The sequence below is a fragment of the Poromitra crassiceps genome (assembly GCF_964638095.1).
Source record: "Poromitra crassiceps genome assembly, chromosome: 10".
Lineage (NCBI taxonomy): Eukaryota > Metazoa > Chordata > Actinopteri > Beryciformes > Melamphaidae > Poromitra > Poromitra crassiceps.
Genome location: NC_139631.1, coordinates 42,910,584 through 42,932,884, shown reverse-complemented (window position 1 = coordinate 42,932,884; position 22,301 = coordinate 42,910,584). Strand labels below are relative to the sequence as shown.

General features: G+C 44.9%; 2 protein-coding genes across 3 annotated transcripts in view; one reads left to right on the top strand and one right to left on the bottom strand.

Annotated features, from left to right (window-relative positions):
- The window catches only part of mfsd14bb (major facilitator superfamily domain containing 14Bb), a 43,526-nt gene extending 29,312 nt beyond the window's left edge, over nt 1-14,214 (bottom strand). The window contains exons 1-4 of the mRNA XM_083644136.1: nt 14,067-14,214; nt 10,126-10,218; nt 9,272-9,334; nt 211-338 (exon numbers count right to left, since the gene is read on the bottom strand). Of these exons, the coding sequence (XP_083500262.1) occupies nt 211-338; nt 9,272-9,334; nt 10,126-10,218; nt 14,067-14,129 (347 nt within the window). The 5' untranslated portion in view covers nt 14,130-14,214. The remainder of the gene's footprint in view (nt 1-210; nt 339-9,271; nt 9,335-10,125; nt 10,219-14,066) is intronic.
- Nucleotides 14,215-18,152: 3,938 nt separating this feature from the next.
- LOC310784133 (spindlin-1-like) overlaps nt 18,153-22,301 on the top strand; it is a 52,181-nt gene continuing 48,032 nt past the window's right edge. The window contains exon 1 of one of the 2 annotated variants that reach the window (XM_083645121.1): nt 18,153-18,232. The gene's annotated coding sequence lies outside the window, so the exon portion shown is untranslated. Of the gene's footprint in view, nt 18,325-22,301 lie in introns of both variants that reach the window. The other variant, XM_083645120.1, reaches the window with a different exon arrangement.

The following is a 22,301-nucleotide window of genomic DNA, read 5'->3' as shown; positions in this document are numbered from 1 at the left end:
CCCAGTGCCCGCCTACGCAGCAGTTAAGCGCCAGGATTGGCCAGGCGCCCATGCTCCGTGAGCCAATGAGACGAGTATTTATTTTTGACAAGCTCTGGCTGTGCATCTGATACCCACACACACACACACACAAAGCCAGGTGTGTCCCAGGTGTGTCTTACCCCACACACACACATACCCAAAGCCAGGTGTGTCCCAGGTGTGTCTTACCAGGGGCTGATCCTCATGAGGGGGATCGGGGCGCAAGTGAAGAAGACGGTCAGGAGGAGGAAGGACTTCCTGCCCCAGACATCTGACAGTGCACCAATCAGAGGAGCCGACAGGAACGACAACAGGCCCTGAACACACACAGAAAAGCACAGAACATAATGTCAACAAAGACACAAAGTACATGCAAAACAAAAGTGCATTTATCTGTTATCGACAATCGGCCAAAAGAGTTTGAAAATAACGGCATATTGCAGCCTATTCAACTGGCGGGCCGGATCCCGGGAGCCAAATCCGGCCCGCCACTCAAGTCACACCGGCCCGTGGACCAGTTCTGAAGGGGGGGGGGACGACGACACAGAGGCTTCATCAGCAGATAACAATCAAGTCCTTTTTCCGTTTTTCATCTGTGGATTGATTTTGATGTGTAACTATTTTTCATTTCTGTTTCTGAAAGGAAAATAGAATCACAAAACAAAAATCTAAACTTGGGACAATGAGGCTCTGATAGGGGTGCACCGATCGATCGACACGCAATCTGTATCGGCCGATTTGGACCTCAAATATGTGATCTGCTGTTTCCGATATTCATTTAATGTTGCCGATCGCATAGCCGATCATGCTGCACGTGAGAAACATGAGGCAGCCCATTTTCATGTCTTCAATGTCTATCGTTTAACTTTCATATTGTGCTCTAACGTTTATATCATTGTGTTGCAAAGCACACGCTTTGCTTTCGTCAGTGTACTCACCTCCATGCACACCGCACCAGACTGTCAACACACCCCTTGCGTCTTTGAATCACACAAATCAGCTGGTGATTAGAGCAGCCTCAGCAGAGAGAAGTTACCTCCAGTCCTCCCGCCTACCGAGGCATTTGCATGCTGTTAAGTCCGTGTGTATTAAAGTCCCAGATTGACACGGTGGTACTGTGGTAGTCGGGGTAGTGCACGCGCACACACAGACAATTTCCACGCAAGCATTGATGTTCCCGCGGGCACTTTGAAGGAAGCGAAAGTGTGCGGCTGAGTATGTGGATGTGCGCTCCGTTCAGACGGACTTTCTTCCTTTCTTTGAACATCAGTTGAACATGTTCTAATCCCCTTCTTCCATGTGTGCGTATATGACCAACCAGTAAGTCATTATTATGTTAATATTCCTGTATTGCATTCCCTTTTGGTTTTAGATCGATCTACCTGCAATCATTGCAATAACGTTTGTTGCGTGCATTTGCCGTTTGATTGTCTGTTGCGCTAATTAATGCCACTACTCAGATGGAGTTTAGCTGGTGTGTAGCTTGTGATTCTGTTGTTTCTCCCGTCATGTAACCCTGTCACCATTATGTAGATCGCACTCATAGTGCTGCTAATTATAACACTGTAACTCGGCCTCGATGGGCGGGTCGTTTTGATGTTCGTTCGATGCGGATCCCAATGTATGACGGTTATTGTGCATAACCCCGGTTCTATGAGTGGGAGCTCTTTGGCTTTAGTCATGGTTCAAGACTGGTGTTTAAGAGTAACTGACTTACAGTTTACCTAATTATCATTTATATATTATTAGTTGTTAATTATCACTATAATTGGCCTATATAACAGCAAGCTTGGTTACTGACCTGTTTGTATATTTTATTGCCTCCTTTTTCCAGACCACACACAATCCTACTATTCCTGTCATAATGCTGTAAAGAGCCTATACTGCTGTACTGTACTGAAGAGAACTGACAACTAAACGGTTGAACTCCCATCTGTCTCCTGCCTCGTGTTTTTACGGACACCCCAGGGCGTATATATATATATATCGGTGATCGGTAATCGGTGATCGGTCGATGATCGGTTGGGCAGATATTTCTCATAGGTGATCGGCAATCGGTGATCGGTGGCAAAAAACGTGATCGGTGCACCCCTAGGCTCTGATAATCGTAAAATCGATTTACACTTTAACTAGGGTAATTAGGTTACAGCGGGCAGGCTCTCTCATGTACGACTGCTGCTTACTCGTCCCTTCTCCCCGCTGTAAAGTCTCTCTGGAGGCTGTGAGTACTGCTGGCTACTAAAGACAGCAGCACAATGGACTTATTTCAACACCTCCAAAAAGCACAGAGTGTGAGCACTGAGCACAGCGTGTTGCACCGCGGGGTGTGCAAGATACCGATTGCCACAACACACTCACGCGCGCACACGAAACACAGACGTTATCACCGGACGATGAAATGTTGCCTTTATAGTTCACATAACAACAAAACAACACGTGAGGCCACCGAGTACTGATAGATTCTGCTGCTTCATGGCTGTAAGTTAGCAGCCTCAGCTGACTCACCTGACCCTGTGTGTCCGAATTTCCCCCTAACTGCTATCGCAGTTCCCCGCATACCTGTTGTGACTTTGTGTTATTCTAGTACAGATATAACTCCGAGCACGGGTGGTCGCTTAGACACTGCTAATATAATTATGTCACGGAGGCACACGCTACAGGCAAGAGTCATCGAACCAAGAGTATCCCTCCAACAGAGCACTGAGTGCTCGATCAAATCCACCAGTGTCAAGTGACTGCAGGTTAGCAAGCAACAGCCAGGAAGTTAGGCATAGCAGCGGCAAGCTAAAACAGGAAGGTGGGTTGTTCTGCCTTCAGAGTAAAAGCGTAGATTGTCACTTATGAAACAAACGGGGGGAAAAGAGCTCTGCAGGGCAACAAATGTTTAGAGAAGTATAATAGTATAAAACAAAAAATCAAAATATCGAGTTTTGAGAGAAAGAATCGTCAATTTCAGTTTTAGGCAAAATCGAACGGCCCTAGCTGGAGCTGAGCTCTCTGACAGCAGAGAGGAGAATGTCGTCCAGGCTACGTTCCATCGTGGACATCGCCGCCCATCCACTCCCTGACGTGGAGCACGTTCAGTGCAAGACTGATGCCACCCAGACGCACCACAGAGCGTCACAGGAAGTAATTCCTGCCTGTGGCCGTCAACCTCTTTAACTCCTCCCTCAGAGCACCAGACACTCTTTAACTCCTCCCTCAGAGCACCACTCAGACACTCTTTAACTCCTCCCTCAGAGCACCAGACACTCTTTAACTCCTCCCTCAGAGCACCAGACACTCTTTAACTCCTCCCTCAGAGCACCAGACACTCTTTAACTCCTCCCTCAGAGCACCACTCACACTCTTTAACTCCTCCCTCAGAGCACCAGACACTCTTTAACTCCTCCCTCAGAGCACCAGACACTCTTTAACTCCTCCCTCAGAGCACCAGACACTCTTTAACTCCTCCCTCAGAGCACCACTCAGACACTCTTTAACTCCTCCCTCAGAGCACCACTCAGACACTCTTTAACTCCTCCCTCAGAGCACCAGACACTCTTTAACTCCTCCCTCAGAGCACCAGACACTCTTTAACTCCTCCCTCAGAGCACCAGACACTCTTTAACTCCTCCCTCAGAGCACCAGACACTCTTTAACTCCTCCCTCAGAGCACCACTCAGACACTCTTAAGTCAGCCAATTGGAAAGCCGTGGCTCACTCACTCCACCCGTCAAAAACCCAACCAACTTGGATAATGTAAAAATGTGCAATGAAACTCTGTGCAATAGCTGCAATTTGACGCGTACGGTACTCAGTGTTTCCCACAGGATTTTGAGTATTTGTGGTGGGGGTCCGCAGACCCCCTAGGGGGGTGCGGGGGCATGCCCCCCGGCGAGAATTTTTTTTTACATTTTAACATAAAATGCATGAATTTGGTGTACTTTGAGAAAGCTTAAGAGCAAAATGAAAAGGCTAGATCTATGAAGAACATGTCATCATTACTGTGCTGTGGGTTTACAATGACAAACTAAATTTCTCCCTATAGGTCAGGGATACTCAACTTGCTTTGCCACTTTCGTGAAATGATAGAAGGCGAGGGGCCAGTTAATAAACACACAATATACATTTTTCTGTAGCGGATTGTAGGTTTTTGGGGTGTCAGCCGGAGTCTAGGCTGACATGTTGTGCACACCGGATAGTTAGTTAGGTTAAGTTAGTTAGGTTAAGTACCGTAATTTCCGCACTATAAGCCGCACCGGAGTATAAGCCGCAGCAGCAAAATTGCCTGTTTGTTACATATATAAGCCGCACTGGACTATAAGCCGCAGGTGTTTTAATGTTTTTTTTTTTTTTTTTTTTTATTGTGTTTTAATGTTTAATTACCATATGTAAGCGTTCATGCACAGAGGGGATTGTCGGGAAAGAGATGGCTGTTTGAGGAAGCTCCCATTTATTAACATTTCAACAAAACAACATAACACCACCTGTGTTTTTTTTTACAGTGCACACAGTGTCCGCGGTGTGGTGAAAAGAGGGCAAGAGAGGAAATTAAAACAGAAGTGGATTTATAGTTAGAAAGAGTGCTAAAGAAGAGAGAATTTTTTTTTTCAAAAAAATCCATAGATAAGCCGCACCGTTATATAAGCCGCAGGGCCAAAAAACGGGGAAAAAGCCGCGGCTTATAGTCCGAAATTTACGGTACATACATAAGTGCCTGGGTAGTGAGCAGATGGCGGTATTTGACAATTTAGCAGCTAAATCATAGATTATTGAAAGATATTCCATATTCCAGACTGAAATGCTATAACAGAAGTATTGGCCAGAATGACATGAACATTTATTGGACACTTATTCAGCGGGTATCTTGCATGTTGCGTTCAGGTGCACTGTAAAAAACAAAAAACAAAAAAAAAACATCTACCGTATATATATTTTTTTTGTCAACATATTTTTGTGGCGGTCAAAATCCTTTTGTGGCAGCCCACCACAAATTCCTTTATGTATGGGAAACACTGGTACTTAACCTTTGTAACTTATATCGGATGCTATTTTATTGATTCTCACTGTATGGAACAGTCCTATGTCTCTGAGAATGTTTGAGGTTTGTTGTTTATGTAGATATTGTGGTTTATTTATGTTGATATTTTCATGCCCGAGTACGAGCAACTGTAGCATGTCCCAACTTCCCCCTCGGGGATCAATACAGTTTTTCTGATTCTGATTCTGGAGAGGAGGTTGGTGGAGAAGACGAACCCATGATAACTCCCGACTGACAGTGATCCCAGTGATGGCTGCAGTGACAGGTGGAAAAGAGGCAGGTGACAGGGAGACAGAGGCAGATGGCAGGGAGACAGGCACGGACTGCATAATCGGGCGCTGAAATTTCAAACTGAAATTAGAACCCTCCATTACACACTCATATTCTGGTTTATTTCAAGAAAAACATTTTGGCTAGTGGAAATTCTAATTGGCTGGTAACTTCTAGCAGCCATATTGGCAGGTGGTCAGAAAAGCTAATTTCAAGGAGTAGGAGAAAAGGATCAAATATTGGTGTTTAAGACTGAATAATGACATCACAACTGTTCATTTATAATGAGTTATTCCTCTAAACCTGGCTTCAAATGCCCCAATTTTTTCTGCGCCAGCGCCGTTCGGCCCCCAACCCTCAGCAAAATCTGGCTCTCTGGTGGAGAGGACATTTTTTTGTGGTCCTCTCTATCATCAAAGTTCCTGGGTTACGGCATGACAATATTTGTTCGGCCCCCGGCAACAGTCTGGGTTTCCTATGTGGCCCCCCATGAAAAATAATTGACCACCCCTGATCTAGTCTCTTAAATTGGTTCTCAAAGTGAACCAGATTCATGCATTTTAGTTTAAAATGTACACATTTTTCTTACAGGGGCCCCCCGAACCCCCCAAGAGGGTCCAAGCAAGGTCTACCCACCACAATCTCTCCAAATCCTGTGGGAAACATAGTTATTAGTATTTCCTTTGTTCTTAAAAATATACATTGCCCGTTTGTGTTTTGCAATATGGATATTGTTTTATTTATAATTAAATAGACTACTTGCACAACTCCACTACTTCCTGAAATGAGTAGGGCATCTTGGTTTCCTGTCCTACACTATTGGATGAACTGATTAATGTCAGGTGTGCCTGATCACTGTTGTTGTAGTCTCGCTAGCCAGCCTCTCTTCCTTTCCGTCAGAGAGTCTGGCGTCGCAGGTTTCCATTGTGGGATTGCGAAAAAAATGCTCTGTTTGGGTTAACCAATCATCCTCGTCTTGGGCGGTGCTTAGCGTTAGTGCCCTTGGAAAATAGTTTTGGGGTGGAACTTGTGCCGAGCAGGCCTTCCTTATTGCACAATCCAAATCTTCTTCAAAACTTGCCATTTTCAGCGTGTAGCAACGAGTTAGCCTGTAGGTTTCTGCCGTTAGCTTTCTACGCTAGCTAGTTAGCGTTCGGCGGGAGCATTACAGCGACACACATGGGAGCGGAAGCCGCTCTGATTGACATATGGTCGGAGCCAATGAACAGAGCTTGCAAGCGGGGGAGCGGATATCCTGCTGCCACCGAAACAGCCGCTCGAATGGGAGAGCAGCTTTAGAGCAGGGGCGGGCTGATCCCTGTTGCCTGTTTCCACAGCGCCAGACTCTCTGACAGAAAGGAAGAGAGGCTGGCTAGCGAGACTACTGTTGTTGTGACTGCAGCAGTCAGGCACACCTGACATTAATCAGTTCATCCAATAGTGTAGGACAGGAAACCAAGATGCCCTACTCATTTAGGTGGAACAAAGTAGTGGAACAAACGCCGCGAACATCAACATGATCAGGCTACTTTTTCAATCTGACTGGCTACTCAGAAATTTGGGGAACTCCCTGAATACCACACACACACACACACACACACACACACACACACACACAAAACGGTGCGACCAAATCATGTGCTGGTGCGACTAACTGAAAAAGTTGGTCGCGCCAGCCCTGCACAAATATAAAACCTGCTGTAAAGTCTCTCTGAAGGCCGTGGCTAGTGGCTCATCTCTTCTCCCTGCTGTAAAGTCTCTCTGAAGGCTGTGGCTAGTGGCTCATCTCTTCTCCCTGCTGTAAAGTCTCTCTGAAGGCTGTGGCTAGTGGCTCATCTCTTCTCCCTGCTGTAAAGTCTCTCTGAAGGCTGTGGCTAGTGGCTCATCTCTTCTCCCTGCTGTAAAGTCTCTCTGAAGGCTGTGGCTAGTGGCTCATCTCTTCTCCCTGCTGTAAAGTCTCTCTGAAGGCTGTGGCTAGTGGCTCATCTCTTCTCCCTGCTGTAAAGTCTCTCTGAAGGCTGTGGCTAGTGGCTCATCTCTTCTCCCTGCTGTAAAGTCTCTCTGAAGGCTGTGGCTAGTAGCTCATCCCTTCTCGCCGCTGTAAAGTCTCTCTGAAGGCTGTGGCTAGTGGCTCATCCCTTCTCCCCGCTGTAAAGTCTCTCTGAAGGCTGTGGCTAGTGGCTCATCCCTTCTCCCTGCTGTAAAGTCTCTCTGAAGGCTGTGGCTAGTGGCTCATCTCTTCTCCCTGCTGTAAAGTCTCTCTGAAGGCTGTGGCTAGTGGCTCATCTCTTCTCCCTGCTGTAAAGTCTCTCTGAAGGCTGTGGCTAGTGGCTCATCTCTTCTCCCTGCTGTAAAGTCTCTCTGAAGGCTGTGGCTAGTGGCTCATCTCTTCTCCCTGCTGTAAAGTCTCTCTGAAGGCTGTGGCTAGTGGCTCATCTCTTCTCCCTGCTGTAAAGTCTCTCTGAAGGCTGTGGCTAGTGGCTCATCTCTTCTCCCTGCTGTAAAGTCTCTCTGAAGGCTGTGGCTAGTGGCTCATCTCTTCTCCCTGCTGTAAAGTCTCTCTGAAGGCTGTGGCTAGTAGCTCATCCCTTCTCGCCGCTGTAAAGTCTCTCTGAAGGCTGTGGCTAGTGGCTCATCCCTTCTCCCCGCTGTAAAGTCTCTCTGAAGGCTGTGGCTAGTGGCTCATCCCTTCTCCCTGCTGTAAAGTCTCTCTGAAGGCTGTGGCTAGTGGCTCATCTCTTCTCCCTGCTGTAAAGTCTCTCTGAAGGCTGTGGCTAGTAGCTCATCCCTTCTCGCCGCTGTAAAGTCTCTCTGAAGGCTGTGGCTAGTGGCTCATCTCTTCTCCCTGCTGTAAAGTCTCTCTGAAGGCTGTGGCTAGTGGCTCATCTCTTCTCCCTGCTGTAAAGTCTCTCTGAAGGCTGTGGCTAGTGGCTCATCCCTTCTCCCCGCTGTAAAGTCTCTCTGAAGGCTGTGGCTAGTGGCTCATCTCTTCTCCCTGCTGTAAAGTCTCTCTGAAGGCCGTGGCTAGTGGCTCATCCCTTCTCCCTGCTGTAAAGTCTCTCTGAAGGCTGTGGCTAGTGGCTCATCTCTTCTCCCTGCTGTAAAGTCTCTCTGAAGGCTGTGGCTAGTGGCTCATCCCTTCTCCCCGCTGTAAAGTCTCTCTGAAGGCTGTGGCTAGTGGCTCATCTCTTCTCCCTGCTGTAAAGTCTCTCTGAAGGCTGTGGCTAGTGGCTCATCTCTTCTCCCTGCTGTAAAGTCTCTCTGAAGGCTGTGGCTAGTGGCTCATCTCTTCTCCCTGCTGTAAAGTCTCTCTGAAGGCTGTGGCTAGTGGCTACTAAAGACAGCAGTGCAACAAACTTATTTCAACACCTCTGAAAAAGCACAGGAATGCGAGCAGCGTGTTGCGGGCTGCACAAGATAACGAGAGCCACAACACACACACACACACTTTTCACGAACAGGTTATCACCGGACGGTGAAATGTTGCCTTTAGGACACATAACGAAACACGTGGGGCCACAGACTAGCTTACTCTGGCTGTTAACGTTACCAGACTCACCCTGCCTTCTGTCTGAATTTCCTCCTACTGCTATGCATTACCCACATACCCGTCTCAAGTGACTGCAGGTTATGAAGCAACAGCCAGGAAGTTAGGCATAGCAGCGCCATGCTAAAACAGGAAGGTGGGTTGTTCTGCCTTCAGAGTAAAAGCATAAATTGTGTCACTTATGAGAAAAAAATATATTTTTTGTAGAGAGGTATAATTGTATAAAAAAATCGAATCTTGAGAGAAAATATATATTTCTTCTGCCATCTCAGAAAAACAGGTTTCTGTAAAGGCATCATTGATTCAAGTCAATAATCTGCAACTTTTTCATACAAATAAATGTGTTCATTTTGCCTTGCATGCAATAGTGATGTGGGTGTGACGTCCTCACATGGGAGGGTGTGACTGACCTTGACGCCCTGCACCAGGCCGTTCATCAGGAAGGTGTGCTGAGGAAACGTCTCCCGCAGGACCTGAAAGAGGAGAACAGGCGCGTTTAGGAAGCGCTCCACTTCTCCGCCTGGGTTTCCAAACAACTACTATTCTGTCAATTTGCAGGTTTCCAATGAGAAAGTTACAGAAACAGCAAAAAAAAACTGAAGTAAGTTATCACTATACTGACATGTATGATTCCAGTGAGAAACATGCCGTCTTCACTCAGAGACCATGTTTGACAGAACTCAGAGAGCTTCATCACATTTTTGTCGAACTTCTGTCTGCAAACGTGACAGCACTTTGTGCCATGTCACAGTGCAGGTGACCTTTGAACTTTTGAATACAAAACGGCATCACTTCATTTCATCATATTTGACATTTGTGTGAAAGGTGGTCATAATTGCCGTATGAATTCTTGAGTTATGGCCAAAAATATGTGGAGGTCACAGTGGCCTTGACGTTTGACCGCTGAATTGCAAACAGTTCATCAGAGTCCAAGTGGACGTTTGTGCCAAATTTGAAGACATTCCTTCAAGGTGTTACTCAGAGATTGCGTAAACTAGAATGGGACGACAACCCGAAAACGGCATAAAAACCTTAAAAGAGGATTTCTGCACTTCAACCAACTGATGGAAACACCGTTAGCTTGGGGGGGGAGCCGATAAAAGTTTAGGTTTTGGTGGTGAGCCTCTCGATTCTCTCCATCATGAACTTTAAGATTTGTCAGCTGCTCTTTACAGCTGTGTTGATGTACTGTGTGTGTGTGTGTGTGTGTGTGTGTGTGTGTGTGTGTGTGTGTGTGTGTGTGTGTGTGTGTGTGTGCACTCACGGTAAGCATGGGCGTGGTCAGCAGGCCCCAGGCGAAGAACTCCAGGAAGATGACGACCACGGCATGAGTGACTTTGGCTCGGCCTCGGCCGTGCTGCGGATTGAGGAGCAACAGAACAGTAAGGTATACTATACAACTTTTTACGCCTCTTCAAACATAAAACATGTTTTTTTTCCTTTTGACATCTTAGTCATTTTCTTGAAGAGGACATCTAGATGAGACAATGTGCTCTTTCAATATTTATTCTTGTACCATAACTCAAAGCACAAGCCTGTTTTGCTCCAATGTTTACAAACAGTACAAATGTAAACAAAACGTTTATGGCTTTCAAGTGCATCTAAAAAAGCATGGTTAGCTCTTACAAACTGATATCCCTTGTATCAAGTGGTCTGTCAGAGCTAAACGATACGTTAAAATGTAAAAAAAAAAAAAAAAAAAAAAAGTTGGTGTACGTTTGAAGGGCCCTAAAAAAGTTGCAAAGTGTAAATTTAACTACTCATCTGAGACATCTACAGTAGTCCTGCTGTAGAGCTGCAACGATTAAGCGATTAATCGGTCGACAGAAAATTAATCGACAACTATTTTGATATTCGATTAATCGTTTTGAGTAAAATTTTAAGAGAAAAGGTCTAAATTCTCTGATTCCAGCTTCTTAAATGTGAATATTTTCTGGTTTCTTTACTCCTGTACGACAGAAGACTGATATTATCTTTGAGTTGTGGACAAAACAAGACATTTGAGGGCGTCATCTTGGGCTTTGGGAAACACTGATCGTCATTTGCCACCATTTTCTGACATTTTATAGACCAAACAACTAATTGATTAATCGAGAGAATAATCGACAGGTTAATCGATTATGAAAATAATCGTTAGTTGCAGCCCTAGTCTGCTGGACTTCACATATTCAGTCGGCTCTGCTGGAACGTTGCCAGTAGACAACCTAAAGAGCTGTAAATGCATCACATGGGCTCGGAGTTCACCCAAAACAAACATTTATGATTCAATACTAGGGATGGGCGGATCGATACCAAAGTATCAATACTTCGATACTCACACTGAACATTTGGTATTGATTCTCTTAGAAAAGTATCGATGCCCGTTTTTGTGTTTTTCTCCCTCCTCCTCACTCCTGACCTGTGTCTGCTCTGCATGGTGCAACTGATACCACTTTCAGACAGACACGGTTCTGGTTCCGTTCTGGAGTCTCAGAACCTTGGTGCTTTCTGGCAAACCAGCCCGTGTTCACACCAGTTTAAGCAGAACCAAAGTGGGAGGACATTATTCGGTAGTCCTTCAGTTTTTTAAGTTTATTAATTATTTGGTCTGGCGTTCGAATGAACCCAGCCTTGGCCATCTCTTCCGCAAGTTCGGCATACGACTTGCTCTTTCTTGTACTGCTTTCTATCTTTTCTTGAGATTCGGTAGATGCCCAAATCGCCACTAAACATTTGGTTTCCTCAGGAGGAGACCACTGCAAATTATTTTTCTCCATGTTGTCACTGCCTTCTTGTCCTTCCTGCTCGTTTTCACAGCCTAGAATGAGACACGCCCACTGATGATGTCACGGTTCCCAAGGAAAAAACAACTATTTTTTGGTTCCGCTGAGAACCAACTTTTCAGGTTCCGAACCAATTATTTTTTCGGTCTGAACGTGCCGGCCAGTTCGAACTTGGGTTCGGGAACCGGAACCGGCACGGAGCCCTGCCGGTGTGAAAGCCCTATTACTAGGCTCAGCCTGTTTAGATCGTTTTTAGATAGTGAAAATATCTTTAGCTGAGAGACCCACTGGCGCACGTCAGTGACGTCGATCAGCCAAACTGGCGTCCGCACCACGCACAGGAGACGCTGCAAGTCTGTTCTCAGAGAGGCAGATCATATCCAGGTAGCCCGGTTATTCAGACCAACGCTAATGTTTAACATCAAGACTTTTTTAGTCAAGTTAAACATTTCACCATTTATCACTGATATGAAACATCCAGCCCTTTGCACCATAGTGCCTGTTCTCATTTCACTCATCAGCTGTCAGGTTTTGTATTTTGAAAGCTTGCCAAGACAGGAACTAGGAAAAATCTGTTTTGTTATCATAATGTGAATATAGACACTGAAGTATATATATATATATATATATATATATATATATATATATATATATATATATGTGTGTATGTATATATATATACATCTACATCTATATCTATATATACATACATACATACATACACACATATATACACAATTTATTTCTTGGTATCGATATCGGTAAAACTGATAGACAAAATATCGGTATCAAATCAAAAATGTTGGTATCGCCCATCCCTATTAAATATTGTTCTATTAGTCAGTCAGAGCCATTTTGGATCCACAACAGGTTCTCAATCTGATACTGGAAGTGAAAGCAAGCACGCACAAATACACAGGAAGCAATCCTCTCTCTCTCTCTCTACCTGCCTTTTCGAGTAACTTGCCGACTTCGCCACAATGGGGAAATCTTTTACTTACAATTCCATCTTTCCCGTGGCACTGAAACACTTATTCTAAGAGTTCATACTTGCCTTTTAAAAGGGGGAAATACTCATTAAGTTTTGAAATGTGTTTAATAGGACATTTTAATCTGTATCTTCTGAAAGCGTCCTCAACTCACTCTCCAAGCTAGAAACCACGGCAACAAAAGCACAATCTGCAAAGCCATCAAGACGTGCAGCCTGCAGTTTGTCCAGAGACACTAACCGGGTGAGTGATTTGTGGGCTTACTGAAGCTTTGTTCTTTACGCCCACATGGGGCTCATATTACAGCCGTGCTGCTCACTTCCAAACCACAAAATTAACCCCGACAGCCGGGAACATCCCTGGTACCTTCACTCCCCCCCCCCCCCCCTCCTCATTCTCTATGGAGCTCTAAGTGCTGTGGTTAGGAGGTAACGATGTGACATTTTTGTACATGTACGTTTCTGGCAACAAGCGACACTGGCAAAGTCATGAAGTAACGTTAGTATAAATTAGACCCTATTTGATAGTATTCCGTTAGATCACCACATGGCCATCTTGGTAGGAAGATAACAGCTGATTGTAATCAATTAACAGGTGATTACAATCTGACAACAGCTGTGTGTATTGTAGTGATGTAGGAACAAGCTTGTGACATCATGGGAATGCTATGAATAGGCCTTTTTTCACAGCAACCGATGTGATGTGGTAAAGCTGGACGTAAAGCAGGTGTAGCCAATAACTGGTGAGGGCCCTGGCATGGAACCATCATTAATGGTATTGGTTAGACCTGCTTTACCGCCTCAAAACGGTTGCTGTGAAATGGGTCTATATATATGCATGCCGTCCTTGCCAGAAATAGATTCCTAAAAGATCTTACATCTCGTTCTTCCAGTCTGTAACGTTACGTTACCTATAAGCCACAAACTGGCAGATTTCTTGCTGGAGTTCGGCGTGGCGTCTGTTTATCTTAAACATCAACAGTCATCTGGAACACGGCTGACTACGTTAACAACTTCCCTGCCCAAGTTACTATCAAGCTGGCTTACTGCTCATAGGTGAATGTTTGGACTCGTCCAGTGTCTTCTTTATTCAGTAGCCAGTAATATTACCGTTAGCTAGCTGACGAAAGAACGAACAGTTACGTAACGTTTAATAAATGAAATCCAGCGGCACTGTCCGTGTGTTCCGTGTTGTTGGCTTCTGGTTCGCTTTGAACGTTACCTCACATCTGTAGCCCTTTGAAGTATAGCCGCTAACCGGTTTGCTAGTAACGTCAACGAACGAACGAATATTAATTAGTTATGTCTTATAACCCCCTATCCAGCAGAGCAGCACAGCTGTCAAGTATTGATAGTAAGGTCTCCGTTTGAAAATGACGTTAAGGCACGTTATTACAGAGTATTGTGGCATTAGCCGACAGTGCTAAGTCAGCTAAGCGGAGTGGCCTCCCTCACCGAGCCGCGGAGCAGCATGATGTCTGCGGCCGGCCTGCTCGCTGCCTTCTCGGGCTGGCTCATGTCACATGGCGCCGCCGTCACGATGTTCACATGGAGCTCATGGTGCTGCTGTGTCTGCGGCTCTGTCTGTCGCTCCGGAGCTTCCAGCGTGTCAACCGCAACTAGACTCTGAGCCGAGCTGTGCTACAGTACAGGCAGGCTAACGTTAGCTAACTAGGTGCTAACTCAACTGTGACTGTGAGGGGGGCTCGGCTTTCGCTTTATAAAAATTCCTCTGCTCTGATTTGTTGTGCTGGTGATTTACAGCAGGGAGTGACCCGGGTGAGCGGCGCTCTAGTCTCATCGTTCATAATGGGTGAGCAGCACCGCCCCTACAAGTCGTCAATGTACTTTAAACGAATTAACACAGCGTCCTGGTTTCCGGTGTTGTGCCGAATTCTGCACCCCGACGAGAATAAAAGTGAGAGTCGTGCTCTTGTTACAGTTTCGTTTCCCCCAACGGTTTATACACATTTCCAGAAACTGGAGAAACTGTGGCTCAATTTGACAAAATTCTAAACACAAAAGTGAAAGGAGTGAATCACTTTGTCGAAACTCCACAGATCTCTCTTGCTAAATGAAACACAGCACTCAAAACCATGCATCTTCTCTCTTCTCAAAACTGATGATCTCCACCAATACAAGTTAAACAACACGCGCACACACACACACACACACACACACACACACACACACACGCACGCACGCACGCGCACACACACACACACACACACACACACACACACACACACACACACACACACACACAGCTATTATTATTATTAATAATAATAATAGTAATAATACATTTATTTATTTATTTATTTTATATGGCGCCTTTCATGGCACTCAAGGTCGCCATACAACAATTAAAATACAATACAAGATACAAGAGCAGATAACAGTACAGAGTTTGCAGCAGAACAACAACGAGGAACATCATGTCAGTCATAAGCCTGCCTAAACAGGTGGGTTTTGAAAAGGGAAATGGAGTCAATGTTCCTGATGTCAGGCGGGAGGGAGTTCCAGAGGCTATTAGGCTATTAATAGCTATTATAATAGCTGTTATATGTCACACAGCTATTATAATAGGTGTGTGACATAACATATAACAGAGTAGGCTATAGCCTATAACAGTATCGTTTGCCTGGTGTGTGATCAATTTAAAACACTATCATCATATAGTAGCTTATGTTTTGGCTTCATGAGGCCATACATATTCAAATGCATACAATTGTGTGGAATAGCTAATTTTACTATAGTTGATGCAACACAAATGTTTAATAACCTACTTATTTTAGCAAAACGCAGTAATTTCACTGAATCACTAGAAAGAAAATGTGAGGACTGAAAAAAGGGTCTAAAAAACCCCTCCTTTTAAACAGAGCTTTCTCTTAACTTTGTGTTGTTCTTTATTTTTTGTCTTAAAGGCATTGTCTACAACATTTTAATTAATTATTAATCAGGCCTTTTCTTATCCAGGCCGTCCTCCTGTGTGACTTTTTAAAATGTTCTCTGCCTTGATATGGTTCTGTGTTTCTACTCTGTATCCCTTTGCGATTGATCTTAAATGAAAAGTGCACGACAAATAAGATGTATTATTATGATGACTGTCTTTCTGTGGATGTAATCATAAATCAGTGCACAGACACAAAAAGGTTCCCAAAGGAAACATTATTGTTGCTGCAATACAAATATGTTCTTGCTGCTCCATCTTTCTTCTTGCCCAACAGCCTCTTTTATAGTCAGTCTCTCTGACACATGTTATGTGTTTTTACCATATAGGTAGGCATTGATTGATACAGTTGATCTGAAAATAGGTGAGTAAAAGTGTTTGCTCAGTGTTTATCAGGTGAACATAGGCTATGCTATGTGCTAAAATGATGCAATTTGTGTTTAGAGTTATGCAAACATGTGATTTAGAATAGCGGTAGCCTATCTGAGTCAGAACAATGGAATTGTGCTTAGAGTTTAGCAGTTTGGACTCCAAACTGCTAAACTCTAAGCACAACTTTGGAGTCATGTTGATACATCATCATACATGAGCTTCAAGTTTTCAGAATTGTGGGCATAGTTCAATTTTGTGTGTGGGAAAACTGTAAGTTAAAATAGCCTAAGTAAAGTAAAGTAACGTTCTATTAAAGTACATTTTTAAAGTTACCTACTAATTCCCGGCGGGGATGCAGAATTCGGCATAACACCGGCCGATTTTTGGCCTCCACACACGTAACCGGAAACAGTTTTCAGGTCAGTTCTAACAGTGCCTCTGTAGAGACTCTAAATCTGAAGAAATAACAACATCTGACTCTGGATCAGTCAATAAACCCGCGGTCTAGAGCCTTCTTTGTCGGTTACAGTCTGAAAAGAGAGAGCGCGCGCGCCGCCTGCTGGGCCGCGTGTGCACTACAATGCAGTGAACGTTTCCGTGAACTTTGCGACGCACGAAGCACAAAATAAAACGTCGTCAGGTTTGGATGTGTGGACACGAGGCGAGAGCCCAATACTGCCCGCGCGTGTGTTTCTCTGCTCTCACGGCTTCGATCGGGGGGGAAACAGGTCAACAGAAAATCTCACTATTTCGCAGGAAGACCTAGCAGCAAACCTTACCGCCAAGATTCACCCCAATCACTATTTGGCAGCGCGAGAAAGGCGGGACTCGGCGGTGGAAGAATTTGGGTCGCATACAAACTGCAAAACCAGTGTCAAGCTAGCCAGCATAATACATAGCACTTCCGGTCACGTTTGTCCAAAATAAAACTTTGCTGACAGTTGAAGGGTTTGAGCGATACAGCTGTCAAGTCGGTATGATTAAATCAGAGCATATGAGTCAAAATTTGATCTTATGGTTTTAAATGAGCAAAGGGAGAGCAAAGCCACATATGTAAGACATTGTGAGAGCGTTCAAGAAAAAACGGTATTTAGACCAGTGCTGGTGCACGTGGTTAAAAAGAAAAGTCATGTTTTCAATGTCACTATGTTGTAGTGTTACTTACTGTTTCACTCTAATTCGTTATTATGGCAATATAATAAGGATCACTCTGGGTGACTCCCCATAGTCAACACTGGAGTGACTCAGTGGAGTCCTTTTGCTTCCTGGGCTCAACAATCAGCCAGGACCTGAAATGGGAGTTCAACATCAAAGCTCTCACCAAGAAGAAGAATTCTGTATTCTTAAAGTTTTTAGGTTCACAACCATCCTTTCCCCTCTTTTTGCCGGACCCAGGAGGGCTGGCCTAGAAGACTCAGGGCTGACTGACTTGACTGACTGACTGACTGACTGACTCACTCACAATGCTCTTACAAAGAGCAACAGATTCTTAGACTATTAAAGAAACATTTGAAGAAACCCCTTTGAAATCAAATGTATTGCTCTTTTCTAATGTCTGTCCCAATTTATGTAAGATTTCAATGCATTTTTGTTATTACTAGGCATCTCGCGCACTCGATTCCTAGGCTCAACCCGCTGCGCGGCCTTGCCCGCCCTGCAGCTCGCCGAGCTGGCCCTGCAGCTCGCATACGCTGCTGCGCGGCCTCGTCTGCTCTATTGGCACGCACACCTCAACTTGGCATCACCGATGATGTCGTAATGACATCAGTGATGTCACATTTGCCCGAGTGTAACCAAAAACCACAGTGCCTATGACATCACAGTGCCTATGACATCATCAGTTATGTCATAAGATGATTTTGCTCTTATGACATCATCAGTGATATCACTATGACATCTTCAGTGGGACAAAAAATGAAACAGAGATTGCCCACTTGCCACTTTTATATAGATAGTTATTTAATTCTCAACTTATTTAGAATATAGCTATAGGCTATTCATTTCCCATTGATTTATTTGGTTTTCATCTCTTTTTTTTAACATTTTGAGATTCCTTTTAGTTGTTGTTTAGCCTGGCGTAATATGCACCCTTTTCTTGTTGAATAAAGCAGCACATCCATGGAACGCATATCAGGCTTTTATTTCGAAGGCCCGATCACCTGACTTCCGCTGTGAGCGTATCTAACGTCCTGCAGCTTGACGCGTGCTGGCTGAAGCAGGCAGAGAGCGGATCGATCAGATCATCAGAGCCTGTGGAGGCTGATCGGAACATGCGGCGGAGCTGATCGCTGTGTCGGTAAGACCCGCGCGCCTTCAGCCCGGTGTACCGGCGGGGCTCGAGCCTCCCCGGGCTGGCTGGCGGCCTCTTTGATGTTTTAGCGCAAAGCCGTGAGTTTAGCGCCGTGTTTTCCTCCTCACCGCCTCTCCCTCTCCCTTTGTTCGCCTGCGCCTTTTCGCCCCGCTGCGGGTTTTGTAAATACTGGCGCAATATGGCCGCCATACCTCTAGCGAGCTAACGTTAGGCGCTGTTTCATGTTGTCAGGTAGGCTGAGTAGGCCAGGCCTACCAGAGCAGGTTAGAGGGGGGGGGGGGGGGGGGGCTGTGACCTCTGTCTGGAGATGATCACTACAAGGCAAAACACCAACAACAACCGACAATAACACTGTTATAGTATCACTGGACTGTTATAGTCCAGTGATATGATACTCAACCTTTTTCATACCGAGGACCCCTAATGATGTAGTCCACACAGACCCCCTCTGATCAGCTGGAGTCTCTGACCCAAATCTGTCTATATTCTGTATTACCAGATATCATTTTGTCCATAATGACATGGCTATCTGTATTGTAAGCAGAGATAACAGAGAAACTAGGACGAGAACAGGCGTTCTAAAATGACAAAAAATAATCACGTTTAAGCAGCAAGTCAATCATTTGCTGCTCAAGAACCCCCACCCCACGTTGAGAACCCCTGAATAAAACAAACCCAGGCAGAACAGCATGACGTTGTGCTCTGCTGCCTCCTGGCCCCTCTGTGCTGCCTGTCCAGGCTGCAGACTGACTCACACAGCAGCCTGGCTGGGAAGTGAGGGAACATATACTGTGTCTGCCCATTAAAACAAAGGCCAGAGAGAGAGAGAGACGTGTCTCCATGGGGAAAGTATGGAAAAATACCGGGGAGGCATGGCAGCCAGTCTGCAGCTGGGCTCGGGTGGAGGAGAGATGCGTGAAGTTTGGCCTGTCTGTCTTTGGCCTGTCTGTCTCTATCGCACCCATCAGGTAAACTGACACTAGATGCAAAAGGGGGTGGGGTTGTGTGTGTGTGTGTGTGTGTGTGTGTGTGGGGGGGGGGGGGGGTGCACTGCACTGCACATGTGCGTGTGCTGCAGTAAACAAATAGTTCCTCCCTGGATTGGTCTGGGTGGGTTTGTGTCTGAGGCTGGTGCTGACTGGCTGGAGTGTATACATGACTGCAGGTAGACACGTTGGATTATTAATGTGTGTGTGTGTGTGTGGGGGGGGTGATCTTCTCGCATAGCCAGACCTATAGCCACACTTGGGGCCATGTTTAAACGACAACGGTCTGCGCATAAAGTGGCAAACTGGTTGCGTTCTGGCCTTTTGGTTACGCGTTTATACGACCACGGGTCCTTGAAATCCTAGAACGTTAGTGAATTTGGAAAATACAAATCAAGGCGTTCAAAGTGTTTGAAAATAGACATGATGCCGGGTCATTGAAAGTTGAATTTAGGGGTTTTCCTGCACAGAGAATTACGAGGGGGGGGCGACCTCAGTCAAATGTTGTTCCGCCTTCAGCTGTTGACAAGCGAAAAAGTATTTTCTAACGAGCGTCGCAGTCGGTGGATTTCTGTCATTTGAATGGCAACAAACAGCACAGTTGAGAAGTGTTGATACACGTTTCTCTCTTTTTAATGGTTGTCTGTGATCTTCTGTAAAGCTGCTGGTTCTCATTATACAATGTGAAGTGTTGTAGCAGTAATTAACGCTTGATCCATCAATCTCTGTGATTTTTGTCCCGGAAGTGATGTCACTCAACTGGAAGTGATGTCATCAGTGATAAGAGCAATTGTGATGTCATCAGTGATTCAAAGTTGTGACATCATCAGTGATATCATAAGAGCAGGTGAGCACGCACAGCGGTCGAGCTGCAGGGTGGGCGAGCCTAGGAATTATTATAATATAAAACGGAGCAAGTGGGCACTGTTTGTTTCAATTTTTGTCCCACTGATGATGTCACAATGTCTATGACATCATCAGTGACATCATTATTGACCAAAACCATCTTATGACTAGGGATGTAACGATAACCGGTTTTAATGATAACCGTGATAAAATTACTTGCGATAACCGTACCCTTTCAAATTTTCATTATCATACCATTACATCTCTACTTATGACATGACTGATGATGTCATAGAGGCATTGTGACATGTCACTCGAGCAATTGCGCTTTTTGATTGCACTCGGTCAATTCTGACATCACCGATGATGACATATGATGATATGATATGACATAATTGTGATGTCATCAGTGAATGAGGCGAGGCCACACAGCAACCGAGCTGCGTATGCGAGCTGCAGGGTCCGAGCTGCAGGACGGGCGATAGCGAGCCCGCGTAGCGGGCGAGCCTAGGAATCGATGCCTACTAGTGTCTCAAACTATGCCATGTTGGGTAGGGGTGGGAATCACCAGATGCCCCACGATACGATATTATTCACAATACTTAAGTCACGATACGATAGTATTGCGATATGCTGCTAGTATTGCGGTATTCCGATATATTGCGATTTATTACTTTTTTCCCCACTGCAAATGATGTCCCCAAAGGAAAACTTTGTCAACATCTGTTTCATCTAAGATCAAGTTTGCAGTCTGTTCACCTCACTTCAATCATTTTTATTGCAGCAAAATTGTCAAGCAGAGCAGACAGACAGACCAAGACTGTCATAAAAATCTATCATAAATGTTGCATGATGCACCTGACACTTTAGATAATAAAATACTAACGATAATTGGCATCGGAGTATAGTTTTCCGTTGTCCTGTAATTGCAGGACAGTGTCCAGTAAAATTCATCAAAGTCCGGTAAATTAAAATCTGCAGGATACCGTGTCCTGTAAATTATCTCCCTACGCAATTAATTAATTGTATTAAAATGGGCTGCTGCACACACATTCACAGTCACAGTCACACACACACACACACACACACACACACACACACACACACACATCCTTATATTGAAGCAGCTACGAGCAAGATTTTCGATTGTTATTAAACGGTCTAAATTTAATATCGATGCATCACATCTTACCTCTAATAGTAGACGAGACCAACGCCGAGTAGTCTCACTTGAACCCCGAGTGAATCGGCCAGTGTTAGTGTGTCTGTAGCCAGGGCAGATCAGGAAGTGAAATGAAACGGTTTGCGGCAGCCACTTCGGCCATAACCACAAAATTACAAAATAACTTTCAAACAAACTGTTAGAATATAACGAGAGATGAACTTGAAAGTGTGGGAACCCTGGAAGACGCTGTAGTACGCGTGCCAGGCCAGCATGTGGCGGTGTGGCTTTGCAGCGCGGTGTAGAACAAACAAAACACTCGGCTGATCACAGTAGACTGTCTGTTGCAGATTGTGGGACTACTTGCTTGTGTTAAACAAGCCGACTACTTGCTTGTGGGGGGTTCCCTAACTTGAGAATGCCACGGTCCACTTTGAAATGTGAAAAGCTTCCCACCCAAACCTTTCATCACAACTCCGATCAACACACGAGAAGATGAAGTAGCCTGGATTCCCATATCGTCTCCCTCTACAAATAATGGCCTACGTCACTTTTTGAGGAAAATGATATTTTCGCCTAAATCATCTCTTCATGATGCTGGCCACCTCTGGTAAAATGGCCTAAGTCCTTAATTGAAAAGAGCATGCTGTTCAGTGTAGGAAATAAAAAAATATATTTTGGGGGCACTTTAAAAAATAGTACCGTAATTAGTGCATAAAGTTGCTAAAGTGTAGTGTGAACAACAGTGTGAGTGTGTTCTTCATCACCGTCTTCTGGCAGCCAGCTTGCAGGTGCTGAGTGTGTGTTAGAGGTGGAAATTAAATACATTGAATGAAAATAAAATTATCAAAATACTGGGGGCAATTTTTGCCCCTGGACAATGGTTTTTAGAGGCATTCTGAGATTTCTTGCCGCATTTTTGCCCTTTGCCCCTGGCTAAATTCCTACACTGATGCTGTTCCTACCTGGTAGTGCAATGGCCTCTATGTCAAGCGTGTGACTTAGGCTGTTTTATTTTTGCCTAAGTCACATTGTCTTGACTTAGGCAAAAATAAAACAG